Genomic DNA, 20516 nt, shown 5'->3' with positions numbered 1-20516 from the left:
AAAAGCATACAATTAAATATCAAACTTGCAGAAACTGAATATTAGGGCATTGAACAGAATAGAATCTCCCAAAGTAAATCTCAAGTTTATTTCTATGACTTTGTTCATCATGCTTATTATAAAATTAGGTTCTAATATTAATATTTTAAGATTCACTGTATTGATAGTGAAGTAAGAATAACACATAATTAGAGTTAGCATCTTAAATATATTTTCTAATTTGAAACATGAAAATGAATATCTATTTTTAATTATATACTGAATTATTTTCCAAAATTCCACTATGTGAGTCAGGTCTCCATATAACATACTTGTTATTTTTTAAACAGAATAGGTTAGAATATAAAAGTATAATGTTTAAAATAAATTCTACTTCTTTATTATGTTGTTCAAAAATAAAGCATTAATTTCTTATAAAGAAAAGTCACATAATCACTTAAAACATCAACATAAAATATTTGGTCCTATTGGAACTTTAATTAAATGAACTTGCAAATGACCAAGGTCTCCAATATTATCATATCATTCCTAAACTTACTGCAAATAAGGAAAAACAAGCATTTAAGCTAGTTATAGAGACTCTCATTTTAATATATGTGAAATTTTACTTCCCTTTCATAATGTTAAGTTACTAATACAAATGTAGAAGATATGGTCCTTTTATCCCAACTCTCTATGACCATGAAAAATAAAGGGAATTTAGACAAATGAACAAAAACCTTACTTAGGACACTATTTTAAAATGTTATGAACAAAGTAAAACTTTACCCAGCATTACAGGGGCAGACAATGAATTTGAGATTTATTCATTTCTATTCCATTGCTAAGGTGATAACAAGCTGAGAACCAGCATTAAAACAGCAACAGAGAAGGAAAGGACATGCAAAGGTCAGAAAGCAAATGGTATTAACATAACCATTAAAGGAATTAAGTTTGTAGTATTGTAGTTTTACATTGATAAAACCAGCCGTGCTAGCTCTGAATGACTTCTCTTTAAAAACCGATTTTTAATAATAAAACAACCGAACTATTACATTTGATGAGAAATTTGAAGATAATAATATTTCAATCAAGTCTCACAGGTAAACAGGAAGATTAGGATAGGAGCAGTGGGAATTCCTTCATAAACTGTGGTTTGCCAGAGAGGTGATTAAATCCCAACATTTGGAGTGGAAGGGAGAAAAAAAGTCTCAAGGACAAAGACGTTTTTGAGGAAATGAAAAGCTGGATGTTTTTAAAGTTTACCTTGTTTGTGCTGTGTCTCTGCAGCACTTTTGGCTTCATCTTCTGTCCCTCCTGTCATTTTCTTCCTGTTGCCCCATCTTTTGTGTTTTTGTTTCCCTCCCATAGTGTTGTTGTGTAATATATTGCATTTCTGTCCTTTCTATGAGATCATTAACTCTTTGAAGAAAATAATGATATGTCTTTTATCTTATTTCATTCTAGTATCAAAGAGAATGACTGGCAATAAAAACATGTACAATAATTACTTCATGAATGAATGAATGAATGGCGGTTTTCTCATTATTCTTCTTCCATTATAACCACTTAACAGTAGCATACCACCCAGACTAGATCTTTGGAGAATATCAGTATCTAGGCTGCAGGGTACTGATGTTTTCTCTTGAGAAAATGGTATCCCATGACCTTCCAAAGGCATCAGTCCCTATGAAATTGCAATTACGATTCAGAAACTTTCAGTGAATTTTTTTCACTTCTTTCATGTTTTCTTATACTCACACAATGCTAAAAATAGAACTTTAAACACTTAATTATAATGTTGAATAGAAAAATGGACACAAAAACTACAACATATATCCTATTCTTGTGTTATATTCAGGATATATAGATTAATATATAATACTTAGACATTACCTGCAAAAGAGGAAGGCATCTGAATTTTATAAAGAATGAATTTAAATTGTTTTATCTATACTATTTTATTTATCAATACTCTAAGTAAGCACAATATGACAATTTGGAATCCAGTTGTAGGGAAGTTGAAGATAATGGCTTTATTTCCTTTTTGGTTTTTTTGTTGTTGTTGTTCTTTATTTGTTTTTAAATGTCATTCTTACTAAAGGCCAAGACAGTAAAAGAACAAAAACAACAACAAAAAATAAATATTTTTCTAGAAATGAAAATAGAACCTTTACATTTGAGTTACTTGAGCTGAAAATAAAAGAAAATCAAATTATCTGTAACGAATTACTCTAATAACACCTTAAAGTACATGTTAGTATACATAAGTTCTTATGTATGTATGCAATATATATATGAAAAAATTAGATTTACATAATCCAAATATGAGTTAATGTAGTCCAAAATAAAAATGTCTCTTCCTTAACCTACTACAGCTAAATATGTCTCAAGCTTTATAAATTTTTTACAATATTCTTGTAACAGCTACTCTTCGGAGGTAGGATATTTGTAAACTTGAATATATTGAAGAAAAAGGTAGGTAATCATCTGTCTGCAATGGATTACATAGAATTTGCTAGAGTCTTCTGTTTCCTCCTTGTCTCCATACAGAGGATTAAGGATATCTCAGTGAAAAATTACGTTTCTAAAATCATAGTGTAGACAAATCCTTGAAGGAGAGTTTTTATTCCTTGTCTTAATCCACATCTACCCAATATTTCCATATTTTCAATATTATTGCCAAAAACTTTTTGATGTTTTTAGAATTTCACATAATCCTACTATCTCTTTTGTGACCAGCAATTCCTAATATTTATTATTTAATAAATCAGCACCACTAGATCTAAATCAGAGACAGTTCTTCACATAACTTAGTGTGGTAAAATACCTTTCATTCTCATAACAGCCCTCCAGTCCTTTCCATGACATAATTAATTAACTAAATTGATTATATTTAGCAATATTTGTATAGATTTGTATAGATAAAAATTGTGTACTGACTACTATAATAATAAATTGAGCCAATCTGTACATGAATATCTCTGCTTAAAATGTTATATAACTAAATACTACTTTGAGAGAGAGTAGAACACGTGACCCCAAAATATACCACTTAGCATGAGGCTCATTTTGAGCTGAAGATAGTCAACATGCAGAAAACTCAAGGAAAAAAAATACCTTTTTTTAAGAAGATTTTATTTACTTCTTTGACAGAGAGAGAACACAAGCAGGGGGAATAGCAGGCAGAGGGAGAGGGAGAAGCAGGCACCACACAGAGCAGGGAGCCTGATGCAGGTCTCAATCCTAAAGGCAGTCACTTAACCAACTGAGCTACCTAGATGCACCAAGAAAAGAAATTTTTATCTCTTCCTTAACTACTTAAAAAGAATTTGGATTCTTTTAAGGGGGCCTGGTCCAAAAAGAGATCAATCACCAGAGATGAATTTTTATTTGAAAGTCCTATCTAAATGCAGCACAAGCATCTAATTACTAAACAACTGGTCTTCTTATTGTCCTGTGAGTCACCCTCTTCCCCTTTGAAGCTCTGGGCTCCTATCACATTCCTTAGTTCAAGATAGCATACAAACCTCAACTGACCAAGTTGGCCTTAGGTCACATATCTTTGGGGCTTTCATACCTATGAATTTTTTTTTTTCTCTTGTTAATCTGCTTTTTGTGAATTTAATTATTACACCAGTTGAAGAACTTAGGAATAAGGGAAATTTTTTCAACCCCTACAACTTCAAAGTTATCACTTAAAGAACTGGGAGCACTGGCACATTTTAGCCCTTCCTTTTTCTCCTCTAACTCCTATTGGCCATCATCCTACATTTTCTTGTTTTTCTGCCTAATCACATTTCAAATCAGGTCTTTTAACCTTCTCTCTTCTGATATGTCTTTATTGACACAGTTGAATTTGTGTCAAATGTACAACCACCTGACTTTGAAAGTTGGCTTCCAAAAATAGGAGGTCTCAAATAATAGAAGATTTACCTTCATTTTTCCCTATGGCAAGGATTGTCATATTCAATGCACTATAATACTATTTATTTATTTATTTATTTATTTATTTATTATTTTAATTTAAAAATTATTTAAATTCAATTTAGTTAACATATCATGTATTATTAGTTTCAGGGTTAGAATTTAGTGATTTATTGTTGCATATAGCATCCAGGGCTCATTACATCAAGTGTCCTCCTTCATGCCCTGGCTTGACTTTTTACTTAACCTCCTGACTTCACATTCAAATGCTCATTATACACTTAGCTTTACTTTCTCAAGTTTAAAAAGTATGGCACCAAATTTTTTATTCTCCCTCTCTGCTTCCAATCTACCCCTTTCTGCAGGGTTTCATATCTCAATAAACAACACCACCACCAATCCTGATATGAAAATTTTGATTCCTCTCTTTCTCTCACACCCATATGCAATTTCTCAGCAATTGCATATACTAATATATACTAATTTCTCCGCAATTGCATATGCCATTGATTTTATTGTCAATATATATTATATATATGTATATTATATATATATTGCATATGCTGTTGATTCTATTGTCAATATATATTTTATATATTTTTTTTCCAGTGATTTCAATAGGCATTGCAAAAAATGTTTTGCCACTTGATATACCCATCAAGAAATGTATATCCTGTGTATGCTTTCAATTATTTCAGAAGACGCTACATAATTCTCACATGAACTGTATACATTGTTTGCATAGCCACAAAGAAAAACATCACTCTGAGTAGCAAACTAATTATGAATGGCATGTGGGGGAGCAAGCCCACTTTCCTACAGGACAGATCTACATCTATACTCCTCTAGCAATTGAAACTTAAACCTGTCTTGGCCAAATTCATCATGACTTCTCTACTAATAACACTTGATGTTCTTTCTCTGTGTTCTACATTAAGAAAAAGACAAATAAGATAATCATTGTACTTTAACAAAAAACTTCCATTATTCAGAGGATTCTTTTCCATTCCTGTCAATCCCTATATCTGATGAGTTGCTAGTTTCTCCCTCCAGAATGTCTTTCATACTTTTTTCCCTTTTTTCCGTATTCAATTCTATTGCTTTGGCTTTACTCTCATAATCACTTTCTTAAAGAGTCTCAACAGACTCAATAGACTCAACTATCTTCCCAGTATCTGGCCTCTCATAATTTCAACCCACTTTTACCATTGCTCTAGATTAATTTTTCTTTGGGAAGCTCAGATATATTAAGACTCATTTCCAAATAACTCCAGAGATGTCAAACTTTTAAATTCCAGTCCATCATGATATAATACTATAGGTAAGACTGGAGCAGATACCCATCAAATAAAGAAGACTGTGGAAGTAAAACAAGCATTAAGGGAGATGACTTAAAGTCCTTATTTTTTTGAAACCACCCAGAAAAGTTCATGAAACCCTGTGTTTTAATGGAATTCCTTGGATGATGTTTCAGCAAAGTTATTTATATATCTACAAGCAATCATAAATTTACTCTTATTACTTCATCAATGTAGGTGTCATTTCTTTCCAACCTTTGGAACTTTTCAAAAGTCTCATGCTCTTATATCAAGAACACTTCAAATGGTACCTCCACAGTGACAAAGTACCTCCTACCCCCAAATCAGATCCAACTTTTATGTTTCTAACATTTAACATATGCCATTTCAGTAACCCTCATACTATAGTTTATTATTTACATGTTAGTCTTTCTTACAAGATTAGAAATTCCTTGTAGGTAAGGACCATGCCTCATTCACTTTTCTATTTCCTCCACAGAATGTAATAGAATAGGTTATGTGCTGTGGGTGTTCAATAAATGTTTGCTGAATGAAATAAGAAAAGGAAATAGCTTCAAATTAGATAAGCCCTAGAAAACCAGTGTATTGGTGCAGGATGCTTTATTTTTTGGTGTATGTGCCTTTTGTTGCTACATTTGGACTGAGACTGCTGATTCTCTCTGTTGCTTTTACCTCCATTTAGATCACAAAGTTTGAGGTCATATTTGCATGACCTCAAACTAGCAATCTGCAGATACTGCCATTGTTGTTGATGGTGACTCAGAACTCAGAGAGGCTTAATGAACTCCTGTTTACCAGGACAGAAAATCTATGTTAGGCTTGACTAGCTACTGCTCTTCTTCCCCTCTATTTCTGTGGCTGGGTACTGATGATGACTTACAGATCACCAAGGCAGGGTGATTAGACATTGGAACTTCAGTTGAATTTACAAAAAAATGTGCATGAGAATTTGTATTTTCCTTATATTATGCATATCATATTTTTCAATTTGCTATGTGTACTAGCATAGCTATGCTATCCATGGAAGAATGGAAATGGAGAACAGAGATCTGTATTTACCTACTGTTCAGAAAAGGGGAAGCCAATGATAATATGTAAAGTTATTCAAACAACTAACATGATAGCAGCTCTCTAATACTAAATTTCACTACCTGGGAAAAAGGAGCAAACAATAGCCCTATCACACAGGTTGTTGTAGGATTAACTAAGACAATGGATGGCAAACATTTCTGTAGAAGACTTAGGTAATTAGAGCAATATAACAATTCAAAAAAACCTAACATGTCTGGAATTCACATGATTCATAATATAAGAAACATTAATAAAATTGGTCAGTAGGTCAAAGATCTGCTAGAACTAGCCATACCTCCCATGTCTGTTCAAGACTTCACATCAGTTTTTTTCTTCCTCAAGATTTATTTATTTATTTGAGAGAGAGAGGGAAAGCATGTGTGTGAGTGGGTGAGGGACAGAGGGAAAGGAAGAGAGAGAATCTCAATCAGACTGCCCGCTGAGCATAAGCCCCATGTGGGGCTCCATCTCATGATCCTGAGATCATGAGCTGAGCCAAAATCAAGAGTTGGATGCCTAACAGACGGAGACACTTAGTGTCCCACAACTGTACTTCAATTTAAAAAATTTTTTAATTTGGTGGATATTTCAGGAATTAGAAGACTGAAGTTAGTCAAAAGAGTTTATTGTCTCCTTACCCCTCATTAAATGAAATGTCTAGAAGTATCTGGTTATTACCGACATTGCTCTTGCCCTCTACCTGAAAGCAGGATTTTTTTTTTTCAATTGTCTGAACAGTGTAGTGTATCAAAATTGACATAAGTCACGAGATGAGGAAGAATGACAAAGAATTCCTAAACCTGAGACTTTGTGGGCATTTCTGAAATATCCTGGGCTCAGAGGGGGATACTTTTGGTCCTTTAAATTGCAGGGAGTGCAGGATCACCATAACATTCAGTCTCATCTCTTTTATTTCATTGGAGATACCAATGGTTGAATGTTTCCTTAGACTTTTATAAAGCACAAAAGACTACTGAAAGTTGCTTTGAAACAAACACAACTTAAGTAAGGATTTTGTATATTACATGTTCTTCTCAGTTATTGAAGAAATATGTCATGCTATTGGGAAGGATTGTGGTTCAACTTCCATGAGAAAAGATGAAGAAACCTGCCATAGTCTATAAATCCCATTCCTTTTCACGGGAAGAACAGAATAGTTTCATGGTAATATCAAGGACATCTCATTACGGGGAGAAATTTTACAACTGGTCTCTCATAATCATTACTCTCATAATTATATATTTATTTTAATGTGCATATTCCTTAAGATGTTTGAAAACTCCAATTACTGAGGTTTTATTTTTAGTTTTTATGTAAAAGGAATTTAAAGCCTGCAATGTTTAATAAATAAATATTATTCCTAAGGAATTCCTCCTGGTAGAAGTCCAGTATTTCATTTGGTAGATAAAAATTGTTGTACGCCCAACACTGTCCTAGACATTGAGGATATACCTGAAAAAAAGAAGAAAAAGAAAAAAAAGAAACCGTTCCCATAGAACTTATACGTGACTTGAAGGAGACAATAGAAAAACTGACAAACCAATAATATAATTTCATGTAGTAATAAATTCTATGACAAAAATAAAAAAGGATGGCATCCCAATACATGAAAAGGGACTCAGAGGGATCCAGCGTAGGCCTTCTTAGAGGCCTTTTCTGAAAGTGTGACAGGTGAGCTGAGCAGAAGCCAGCTGTGAGAGGGTCAGAGGGGATTATAAATTGTGAAAACTCTAAAGCAGGAATACATGGGAGTCAGTTCAAGAAAAAGAAATGATGCTGGAAGGATGGGCCACCCAGAGGATACTCCTTCTTACAATGTGGATATTCATTCAGGGACTTACTCATCTCTAAAGTCTAGATTCCTTTTATATCCTTAAAGTCTAGTTCATTTACTCAGGGGATAGTTGAAAATATCTCTTGAGTTTGTCAAAGTCAAGGGATTATATAGAGTTTTTAGAATTTTTCAAGTGTGGAAGGTAGATTCTTTTTTTTTTAAGATTTTATTTACTTATTTGACAGACAGAAATTACAAGTAGACAGAGAGGCAGGCAGAGAGAGAGGGGGAAGGAGGATCCCTGCTGAGCAGAGAGCCTGATGTGGGGCTCTATCTCAGGACCCTAGGATCATGACTCGAGCTGAAGGCAGAGGCTTTAACCCACTGAGCCACCCAGGTGCCCTGGAAGGTAGATTCTTAATCCTGGATGGAAAAACAAAAACAACAACAACAAAAAAAAAACAAAACAAAACCAAAAAAAAATGAGGGTGTATTAAAGTCATATTAGTCATATAATGCAAATACCTGTGTGTATACAGGTGTTTTTATTTGTATGTGTTTTTAAGTTCTTTAATTTTTATTTCCCCCTTTTCAACACTGAGACAGTTCTGTTTCCCATCTGACCAGTAGCAAAATTCACCATGGCTGGGGGAAAAGCACATAGATTTATAAACTAGGTAACCTTATTGACTTTCAGGAATCTATGAGTCACCATCACCATCACTGATGACTTCAAAGAACAAGGTCTTTCTAGGCTTTCCTGTGTCTACAATATAAATCAAATCCGAGCACATAAATGTCCCAATAATTATGAAGTTTTTTCCTGCACCAGCTGGTGAAATTTGTTAATGTATTTCTTTTTGAGCTTTCTAAGATGGGGGAAATTTTATAGTAAGTATTTTCATTGGAGAGATTTAAGTTTTTAGCCATTCTTTTATAACCAAAAATTGACCCAGTTTTACCCAATGACAAAACTGTTTGATAAGCACTTAACCCTACCTCTCTACTTCTGTCTTTGAAAGACCAACACGACCTGCATATCTTAAGAAAGACAAATTGGCTTCAATATGATATTTATAAGGCATATGGTTCTCTACCAAAGTGGATGACTCATCAAATTCATTCTAAATTGATAAAATAAATTATTACAGACAACGGCTTTCTGACCCCATTTCTAGCAACGTAGTGATAAAATCAAAGTCCTACATGGTTGTAAACCATGTGTTTTATATATTCATTTTATAGTCACTAAGTAAGAATAAAAACTCTCTGAACATTTACACTTGATCTTAGCCAAAAGGCAGAGAAGCAATAAAACTCTCTGAAAATCTAGAAAAGAATGTTGCAATGTTTAATAACCTCTGTATTCTCATTGTGAGGAAAAATAGCAAAAAAAGCGTTTTAAACTAACCACAGTTTTAGAAATTCTGTAGTGTTACCATGTCAGCTTGGGGGGAAATGTTCCCTGTAATTCCCTATGGGCCATCCTGGGGTCAATATAGTATCATTTAAATTATTTGAATGATGAAATTCCCATTTAAGATAAACTTTCAAATGAACATACTTAGAAAGTTACAAATAATTTGGAGTAAAAATTTGGGGCTTTAGTTGGAAATATGAAAAATTTTCATCAGGTCTCAAATTTTTATCTTTTGGATTTCAGTATGATGTAAAAAATGACTTAAAAGCCAAAAATATGGATAACTAGGAGCATAGTGACCCATCAAAACCTTAAAAATAAGTCATTACAAAAATCGTTTTAGTGAAAAATTATACAGAATACTAGAAAATGTTAATAGAGCCATGGCATGTAATAGTCTTAAGTACCTCTTTCAGGATTCTTAATCCTGCATGTATACACATGTATACACACACAGACATGAAAAAGTACTTTAAGGAGAAATTACTTCTTGGGGTACCTGGGTGGTGCAGCTGGTTGAGTGTTCAACTCTTGGTTTTTGTTCAGGTCATGATCTCAGTGTTGTGAGATCAAGGCCCACATTGTGATCCACTCTCAGTGTGGAGTCTGCTTGAGATCCTCTTTCTCCCTCTGCCCCTTCCCCTCATAAAATAAATAATTTTTTTTAAAGCTTTAAAAATGAGAACTACTTCTCACATTGAAATAGTCTACAAAGAAGACATAACAACAGGTTTTCTATATTTTAGTCATTTTCCTCTTCCCTCCTTTTACTTGTTTCCTCTCCATTTCTCACTTTCTGCTTTTTTCTTTTCTTCCTAATGCAACATAATAGCAAGTAGTCCAAGAGTAAGAGGGAGAGTGGGCACTCAAGGCAGAAGCTGTAATATTTTATAATGGATCTCAAAAGTGATATTTCTAGCCTCCTAGAGTTAATTATCTACAAAATATTGATTATATCTTTTATTATCAAATTTTGTTTTCATTTAAGCAGGCTTGATTAAATGAGACTCAAACAGGACACAAATCCTGGTGTGAAAACCTTCACAGACATTTATCCCTTTAGATTTATTCTTTACATTACCCCTACAATGTTCTCATGAGAAATGCAAACTAAGATGGCACTCTCCTTTAATCTTCAAAGGCCTCCCTCTAAACTGCAGTGTCAAAGCTAGCTGAGATCTCTGGTATGGTACACAAGGCCTTTCAGAACCCAATCCTCATCTACTACTCCAGCTTCTTTCCTGGACTCTCCTCATGCACTTACTTACACTGAAATTACCCAATTGCTTAGCATTCTCTTCATAGCCCATGCTATTTCACGCCTCTTTGATTTTGCTCATGTTGTTTCCTTTGCTTAGAACATCCTTACCCAATTTTTTTTCTCCTGTGTAACTTGAATCCGTGCATAATACGCAGCATGGGTGTCATCTCCTCCTGATTCTTTCTCTAATCCCCCAAATGGAACTAAGTATCCTTCTTATATGCTACTGCATCCTGTAACCCATCTATCAAGAGTACTTGTCACATTATACTGAGATTATCTCTTAATATGTCTGCCTCTTCAACCAAAGTGTAGGCTCCTTGGTTTCTATGATCTTTGTATCCTAGATTCTTAGCACAGTAACTGGCACAAAGTCTCCCAATATTTATGTTATTTACATTGGCAAGATCCAAAATGTGAAGCAGATGTATCTTATCAGCTTCTCTTAGGCTTATGCCATTAGGTACTTAATTCCACTAACTCCCCTTGTTCTGAATCCATGCATGTTACAAAATACTTTTAGCCATTGCATAAACAAAGACAGTGTTCTCTTACACTTTCTGTAACAAAGACAGTGTTCCCTTATACTTTCCAGTCCTGTTTGCTCTTAGGGTGATAAAATATGACTGGCTTTGGTCAAATGATTATGGGCATGACTGACATGTGTTGATATTTGGCAAAGGTAGTTTAGAGGCAGTATTTTTTCTCAGTTTACTCTTCTACCCTGAGGCTGCTTGATACTTTATAGGCTGCCTAAAACTTATCCCTGAACTTAAAAATTTTAAGCAAGATACATTTATTATTTCACAATTTCTAAAGTATCTATGAGAAACTTGGTAAGAGTTCTGTCTCAAAGTGTGTCACTAAGTTTCACTAAAGCTAGGGGCTGAGGGGAGGATGATGCTATGTTATCTCAGACTGGATGAAGGATTTGTTTCCATGATCATACATGCGGTTGTTAGCAGGCCACATTTCCTATATGGTGGTTGCCTGGATATTTCAAATCTTTACCATGTGCGTTGCTCACAAGGCACCTTACATTCTCCATAGCAAGATGTCCAAGAGCAAGAGAGAGAGAGTGGGAAATCAAGGTAGAAGTTGTAACCTTGGGGTGCCTGGGTGGCTTAGTGTGTTAAGCCTCTGCCTTCAGCTCAAGCCATGATTTCAGGGTCCTGGGATCGAGCCCCGCATGGGGCTCCCTGCTTCCCCTCTTTCTCTATCTGCCTGCCTCTGCCTACTTGTGATCCCTCTCTCTCTGCCAAATAAATAAATAAAATCTTTAAAAAAAGAAAAATAAAATAGTATTTTTTAAAAAAGCTATAACCTTTTATAATGTTATCTTAAAGTGACATACTGGTACTTCTGCTGTATGTTATCGGTCATCCAAACCGATTCTGGCACAGTGTGAAAAGAGCTACACAGGGTGTGACTATAAGTTGATGCAGGAACATTGAGAACCAGTTTGGTTATAACGGAGGCCACATGTTAAGGTGGTATATAAAACATGAGGGACTCCTCAACCTTGTGTCATTGTATGAAACAGACTCTCCAACCTACATTAAATGTTAAGCAGACAAAAAATAAACTTCTGTGACATAAAACCAATGAAAATTTAGGGTTTACTTGCTACTTTGGCATCACCTAGTTATTCAAACCAGTGAAGCTCTTCATGTAGATATGACTATCAGAAGAGACTATGATGATTGGATGGACTTCAAGTATTCTAAGATTCATAAAAGTGAATCATTTAAAATCATTAATTTAATTAATTTTAAATAATAAAATCATTATTTTAAATCAAAACAGTAGAATTCTTTCCTTATTTTCTTTTTTGCCAGGTTCGTGAATTTGGTTAAAGTGTGTCTGTACTCAGAACATTGACAAAATCATGTATCAAAGACATCATAGCTAAAGGCCAAAGGTGGTTATCATTCCTTAACCTGGTCTCTTGGAATACAGGAAACTGGCAAGCTTTCCCCAAGCTGACATATAACCTTTTGATATCTCCAGTTACTTAAACTTTTTAAGTAATTTTAAATCACTTTAAGTCCTTGATTCATTAAATAATACCTATCTCATAATATTGTGAAGAATAAGTGAGACAATATATATGTAACAATGTCTTCTGAAGAGTAAAATACTACATAATTATTAAACATTCTTCATATCTATTTAATATTGAAACAAAATTACTGGAAAAGATTCAATGATGATAATCCCAAAATATTTTTAAGAATAAAGTATATATTTATTCTGAAAATTTGTTTTTTGTTTATAAGAAAATTATTCTGTTGGAAACAGAATAAACATATTCAAAATATATCCTATATCTATTTGCTTGGTTAAAAGATAATCTCTCATTGGGAACAAAAGTAAAATGAATAAACTCAGCCCAAAAAGTCAGCAATTCAAAAGACTCATCATAGATGTTATGTATTTCATCCATTTGTGTCGTAAAGTGTTCCAATGTCTGCATTTAAAGGTCATTTCATGTCTGGTGTGATGGGCAATGATCTTTGGACATACATAACACCATTATGCTCCAGGAACATATCATTATGTGATATAAAGATTGACTTATTCAATCAAATCAATAGAAACCTGTTATTTTTTTTTAATTATTTTTTTAAAAAATACATGGGTAGGTTTGAAAACCAATAAAGGAAAGAAGTACCTTTGGATTATTTGATATATTAAATGTTTAGGTTCTCAGTCTTAAGTTGTGTCTAAAGACAGCACATTCAATAGCAAAATAATCCTTGGCCACAATTATCTAACATTTACCCAATGAGTCACCCCACCCCCATCCCAAACAGGCAAAAGCATTTTTGGCAGCAACTATTTTACCTTGAAATTTTGTCTTGTAAAGTAACCTCAGCCTGACCTTGATTAGCTTATCAAATGAGCTCATCCTCATAGCTGAAGAACTGTAGTCTATCAGAGATAGAGCATGGCAACATGCCAGAACAACTCTGTAAATAGTCTAGAGGGCACATCTAAGCATCATTTCCACTCCTTTTTCTTCTGTGTTTCTGTTTGAGTCAAGATGAGAAACAAGGGAGACAGGATGAAGTAATGGAACACAGCTGGGCCATGGGACCTGATCAATCCATATTTGAAACTTAGTTCTGCTTCTTACTGTCTGACTAAACTTTGGAACAAGTTAAAATAGCTTTTGAACATCATTTTCCTCATTTGTAAAACAAAGCTATTAATCTCCTTTTGGTTTGCTCTGAGGCATCAATAAAATACATATATACATTGAGGAGCTTAGCATTCAGGACTTAGCATTTGGTGCTCAATAAATATTCTTCATTTTCCTTTGCAGTGAGAAAGGGAACTAGAGACGAATCCTCAGGTTCTTCTATCAAAGGTCACTGACTGACTCCTATTAGTAAGCCAGTACTTAATAGACTATGCATCCCTATAATTCTGGGTTATGTCATAATGCTGTAAGAAGAAAGACAGAAAATTATTTTTTCTGTCTTTTTTAGCAGTGGATACTCCTGAATATGGGGAGCTGAGTGAGACTCCAGCTAACATAGCTGCAGTACATAAGGATTTGCAAATATATTCTAGAATATAAAATGATGAAGCAGAGTAGCGCAGCAGAAGCGTGCTGGGCCCATAGAATATAAAATGATGAAAATTAATGTATGTATATATATAATATATAGATACATAATATAAAACATATATGTATGTCTTAATGAAAACAATAAGAAATTTTAAACACTGGAATACTGTGTTTGCATTTGAGTGCTGGATTTGGCCTTTTTTGAAAATTGTTATTATTTTCATTATTTTCTTTTCCTCATTTTTCCCAAATATAGGAAGAATCCATTACATTTACCTTATCAGTAGCATATATTATGTAATTATTGTCTGTAAATGACACATGTTGCTGTTATCTATGAGGTAACCATTTAAAAAGTTATCACTGAGATTCTGTTATAAAATAACACTCTGTTATAAAATAAATCAAAAACATGATTTATTTTACCCAGTAAAACTAGGTGGTTATGTTTTTAGTCAAAGTGTAGTGACATCAGTTTAATACTTATTCAGAAAGCATATTTTACTTTATGTACCTAAAAATACAAAAGTTTAAAGCTCCATGGCTACTATTACATTTTACCCCCATCATTCATGACTTCTATCAGGTCTTGGCAGAAATGAGTAATGTATTATCTCTAACATCCTTCTGTCTCCTGTGTAGGAAAGGGTGGGTTTAGAAACACCCACAGATGTGAATTGGTCATTAGAAGAAGTAGGAAATAAATGTTTCTTAGGCTTAGAAGTAGTACAAACTTGTAACTCTTGTCAGCTGCATATCTGGGACATATGATTAACTCTGTAATAGGCAGCCCATTACAGATATTCCTCCCATCTCATCCTCCCAATTTAACTTAAATGTTATCTGGTAAATTCCTTAATAGACAGCGCACTTCAACTGAGTTAAATCAACATATTACCTGTGTATGTGTGTGTGCACACATGCTATTTAAAACATTAATAGTGACAGATCAGACAACAGCCCAACAGTGACCCATAACTCTGAGTAGATAGGACCCAGTGCAAGCAAATTTAAGCTGAAAGAGAATATTATCCTGATACTTAGCAATGAACTTTCACTGAGAGCTGAGAAGGCAATGTTAAGTAGTTAGTATGAAGGCACTAAACACATATTAGGTGATGAGTGGGTGGAGCTGGTATGGAAAAGGAGAGCAACATGTGCCAACTCCACTTTACTAATAGCTTTTAGGAAACATCTCAATTAAGAAAAAGGCAGAACAGAGGTTGTAAAGAGCTACAGAGCTGCAGAGTGATCATAGTAGCAGAAGATGGCTGCAAACTACATCAGGGAGAGATTTCAATAGTGGGAACGAAGGGATAGAAATTAGCATTCAGTGCCTACTATGTGTAAGAAAAATACAGACACACATGTCTGTGTACTTCTGTATATGTAATATTATACATAAGATTTCTATAAGGCCCGTATTATCAACCTTAATTTTCAAATAGAAAAAACAGACTTAGAGAGTTCAATAATGTGCAAATGGTCATACAAGAAGCAAGAAGCACAACTGGACTGTTGAATGTTCTCCTCATTTTTCATATGGAGACAACAACAGAAAAGATAGAAGCATTCCAGCTTAAAAAGAAATCATGATATCTTTGAATGCAGAAGTAAGATAGGTAGAGACTTGCTCATTTCCTCCAGCTGTTTAATGCTTGAGTTGACTAGAACCCACCACTCTGTCCAGTTTCAACTCAAGGAAAAATAAGTAGGAATAACATCAAATACATTCCTCTGAGTGTCCCCAAGAGCCCTCCCCCCAACACATATTAATTTTAAAAACATAATATTGTTCAAAATGTACTGGTCAAATAATTGAATGCATCTATTTGGCTATAGTACAAGACATACTTAGGAACAGGTTATATGTGGCATAATTTTGAAGATACTGGAAAAACACTGTGTCCAAAAAGAACTCTGTCCTATCTTCTTTCCTGTGACCTAAAATTCTATAAGTAGACATGCATTTGTCTTTTATTAGAATGCATATACTCATGAAATTTAATGTAGGGTAACTTTTGTCTTATTTTGAATGACTTGTGTTGCATTTTTTTTTTTCAGAAAAATGCTTTTCATCACTGGGAAGAAACACATGATACAGATGGTAGGAGGGACATGAGAGAAAAGAACTGTGGAAAGAAGAAAAAGAGGTGGAGATGATCAAGGCTTTGTCATTCTGCTCAGGGCATATCCTGTTACATCATTTTACAAAGGACATTGTAGGGGAAATGACTTCTAACTGATCACATTATATCTGAAAGTTCAACAAGGTTGAAATTTTCCGAGTAGTCAGTTACATGAAATTGCAAACGGTGAGTAGATCTGAAGGGTCAGGGATTACATCTGCTGCCTACACTGTGGTCTTTCACCTTCATACCTAATAGTTGCCTCTTTATCTTGCTTGAATAATGTGATTCCTTGCCCTACCACCTATGCATAAAATTAGTTTTACCAAAGGGGCAAAAAAGCAATTCTCAATCTAATCCGTTTTGCAAATTTGACAGTGATATCAAAGAGCAGGAAGTTGTCTATGAGTAATGAGACACTGATCATTTGTTTAAATGTCAAACTTAAACTTCATCAACTCTCAGGGAATATGTCAGTAAAGAATGGGTTTCGGTTCAACCAGAGAGGATTTCTGTGTCATTTAGTCCTTAAGAAAATAGCTGTCAGTGTCTTGAGAGCCCAGTGCTTTGAGTAAATTTTTCTTTTTAAGCTGAATGGAACTGGCCATTTCAGCACTTGAGGCTGTGGACAGTGCTCTTTTCCTTGACACTATGAAATGCATAGAGGTGTTCCCTTCTTGAGACAAAAACACTCCTCAGGCTTGCAAACACGTACCCCTAGACTATGCAGTTGGAATATAAAGACTAGGCATCAATATTCTGGGTAAGGCCAGAATAAGGTAACAGCAAAGGGAAACAAATTTCACCACAGAGATTAAGCCTGTAATAAAAATTAGGGAAGGGGAATAGTTGTGATTTGCAGCTATTCCTGCAAAACAGGTCAAATTTTTACCGCAATTCAATAACATTCCTCTCTGGATAGAATTTTGTTGGAGACAATGACGGAGCCATTAACCCTTCATGGTAATTTATTAACAGTGAACATAGATGCAAGAGAGAACAGGAAGTACATTTAATAGGCTTATAGAAAACAAGGAGCAAAGAATTCATTCTCTCAATGCTTTCTAGCTTTAGAGTGGAATACCAATGGAGAATTCTGAATCTGAGCTCAGAAGAAATGCAGTTGAATCTGAGTTATGTTCTTTAATAAGCCATTTCATTTATCTAAGTCTTGTTTCTTCTTCTGTCAAATGTGGGTTACTTTGAGGTTTAAATGAAGGTATATGTGAAGGAGTCTGGGACATGGTAGGTACTCAATGAATGTTCAATTTAGATTACTTACTTATCATTAAGTGTTGACATAACACAGTGATATGTTTCTATGCTGGCGGCTATGTGCTTTAATAGTTGTGACTCTAAGAATGGATTCCATGAAGGGAAATAAGAAAACCATTATTATTAACACAATTATCTTTATAACAAAGGACCCTAAGTGTGTGTATTTTCACCTTCTTCCACCTTGTTTGCATCACCCAAAGATTCCCTTTATGTTTACCTTTAAAACATCAACAAAATAAAAGTAGCCTGAAAATTAAAAAAAAACAAAAACAAAAAAAAAAACGTTTTCAGAGGATTTGTATCTCTCTTAAAAAAGATAATATTATACTAACTCTCCAGAATGCTTCTCAGTCACATACTACTAACTACTCTGTCTGCTGAACTGGTGAGAGAGTACTTTGAATGCTTCCTACCAGACTGACACATTTGGGGAGAGAAGGTAAAAATCAGATTAGTGCTGAAAACCGGTAAGTTCCTTACCACCTCCATTGCAGCTACAGATTCTTTGCTTTGGACTTCAAAGCCACTCAGCCTCTCTTACCTCGCTCATCTACCCTTTTTGTAACTGAAAATCAAGAGCATCCTATCCTAGCTCCCCCCCCCCACACACACACCGCGTCTCCTCCTGTCATTTTTAACAGATTGCCTCCACACTGCCCTCTGCATTTGAAACGCCTCCTACTCTCCATTCATCAAGGTACACTCTCCTTCCATTCACAATTCATGTTAACTCGTCCCTCCCTTCCAAAGCTCCTTTTAAGTGGATTCCCCAGCTGCCCTAATAAAACTACATCATCACAGCCCCATACCACACTGTAGCCCCTCCCCAACACTCAAATTGTGCCAAGCTGGGAAGCCCATGGGGAAAACTATGTTTGCATACAAACTCAGAGACAAATAGGGAGTCTAGCGTTTAGCTTGGTCTTGTCTTTGGACAAAAATAAATAAATAAATAAATAAATAAATAAATAACGAAATTTCCCCAAGCCTGGCAACAAGCATGCTTGGTGGGTGGGTGGGGGAGAGTGGTTGAGTGGATGAATGATGAATGGATGGATAGGCGGATGAATGATTGAGATCTCTTTGGTACTTTTCTCAGATGCCCCTCCTTCTTGCCGGCTTCTGGCATGGTTCCTGTTTAATTTAGCTTCAGTGCGTGAGTGCACCTCCGTGCTTCGCCTGTCTCCGCTCCCTGCCTTTTCATTACCACCTCCAGACAGAGCCTAACCTCCTCGCCAAAGGGCAATCTACCTAGCTCACAAATCCTTTGTGACTTCAATGGCCACTGAGAGCTCGCTCCTTAGGAGCACGGCTTTGCCCTCTGCCAGCTTTACCTCTCCAGAAAGCCCCCGAAATCCCCGACTACGTACGTTACACAAAAGGATGACGAATTTCCCTATACTCAACAAAATCCACCTGGAGACCCTGTCCTTACCCCGCTCTCGCCACCTATAACCGAGATGATCGCAAAAGAAACGCGCTTCCCCTCTTCTTCCTGAAGAAAAAGAAATTACCATTCCAGGGCTTGGTCCTTGTTCCGAAAATCAGAAAACTTTTTCTTTTTTTTTTTTTTTTAATAGGAAACCCCACCCGGAGAGCAGCGGCTGCTTTGTTTGCATCCCAGGGGGAGGGAGGGGTCTTCAGAGCCTTTGCAGCCTGGGGCGGAGGGGACGTGACAGCCCTCTGGAGGGCTTCCCGGGACCAGACTCACCCAGGACGTTCCCAATAAGAGCCACCACGAACACGATGATGTATCCAGCAATCAGGACCCACTCATATTCTTTCGGGTGTAGGTATTCCCTCCACAGGTACCGCAGGAATTCCTCGTCGTCATAGTCGGTGGGGTTCAAAAAGGGCTCTTGAGTTTCATTCAGCTCCGAAGCAGATGACCAGTTGCGACAAGGGGGGGAGTCCTCCAATTTGGTACCGGACATCACGGGCTCGAGTCCGGTTCCGCTCAGTGCCGCAAGCCGCTTTTCGCCTGCCCCATGAGCACTGTGATGTGCGGTGCGAAAGGCGGCGCGGAGACGCGAGAAGGGGCTCCCGAGCAGAAAATGACGTGAAAAGTTACTGAGCCAATGCCTCCGGAGTCTTGTGCCGGGCAACTTCTGCGGCGGCTTCTCTGTCTTTCAGACGATTTTGCACCGCGAAGAGAGGTGGCCGAGGAACTAGGGACCATGCACTGGAGGCTGCAGCAATGACACCGGGAGGAGAAAGCTACCTCGGGCTCGGCTCAGGCTCAATTACTGCTCATTCCAGCACTGAGTCCGCAGCTCGCAGCCTCCACCCGCGCTGAGAGAGAGCTGAATCCGAAGGGGGTTGTGGGGGGGGAGTGTGTGTGCGAGAGTCATAAAAATTGTTATAACCTATTTCTCCGTGGGTTAAATCTCCCTCTTTTCTACTTCTCTCTTCCATTTCTCACGTGCAATTTCCATAACCCATACACAGTCGTGTAGGTCTATGGACATAACAAGCATGTTCACTTATGGTTAATATAGGATTTGTTGATGCATTTGCCTTTTTAATGTCAACATAAAAGTAACGAAGAGGAGCCACTGTGTCCCTCAAGCAGGACTGTGCAAAAGTCTTTTCAGGCAAACATTTTCACATTTGTTTCGCTTTGCCAACTTAGCACTTGCTGAATCTTGAAGATACCACCTCCACTGTCCCTTCTCCAAACTGGGGAATGAGACCATTTTTTTGAATTGAAGGATATATTTAGCTGGAATTTGTACTTGCAACACCAAGTGTCGTAAGAAACATGGCAGCAAAGCTTGAAGG

The 20516-nt window shown here is 36.0% G+C and overlaps 1 protein-coding gene across 1 annotated transcript in view; it reads right to left on the bottom strand.

Moving 5' to 3' along the window:
* Positions 1-19710, bottom strand: part of HCRTR2 (hypocretin receptor 2) — a 108143-nt gene extending 88433 nt beyond the window's left edge. Inside the window, exon 1 of the mRNA XM_044237777.1 lies at positions 19447-19710. Within this exon, the coding sequence (XP_044093712.1) occupies positions 19447-19669 (223 nt within the window). The 5' untranslated portion in view covers positions 19670-19710. The remainder of the gene's footprint in view (positions 1-19446) is intronic.
* Between the last annotated feature and the right edge of the window lie 806 nt (positions 19711-20516).

This window comes from Neovison vison, chromosome 1 (assembly GCF_020171115.1).
Source record: "Neovison vison isolate M4711 chromosome 1, ASM_NN_V1, whole genome shotgun sequence".
NCBI classification, from domain to species: domain Eukaryota; kingdom Metazoa; phylum Chordata; class Mammalia; order Carnivora; family Mustelidae; genus Neogale; species Neogale vison.
The sequence above is the reverse complement of the archived record's forward strand: the minus strand, read 5'-3'. Positions and strand labels throughout refer to the sequence as shown.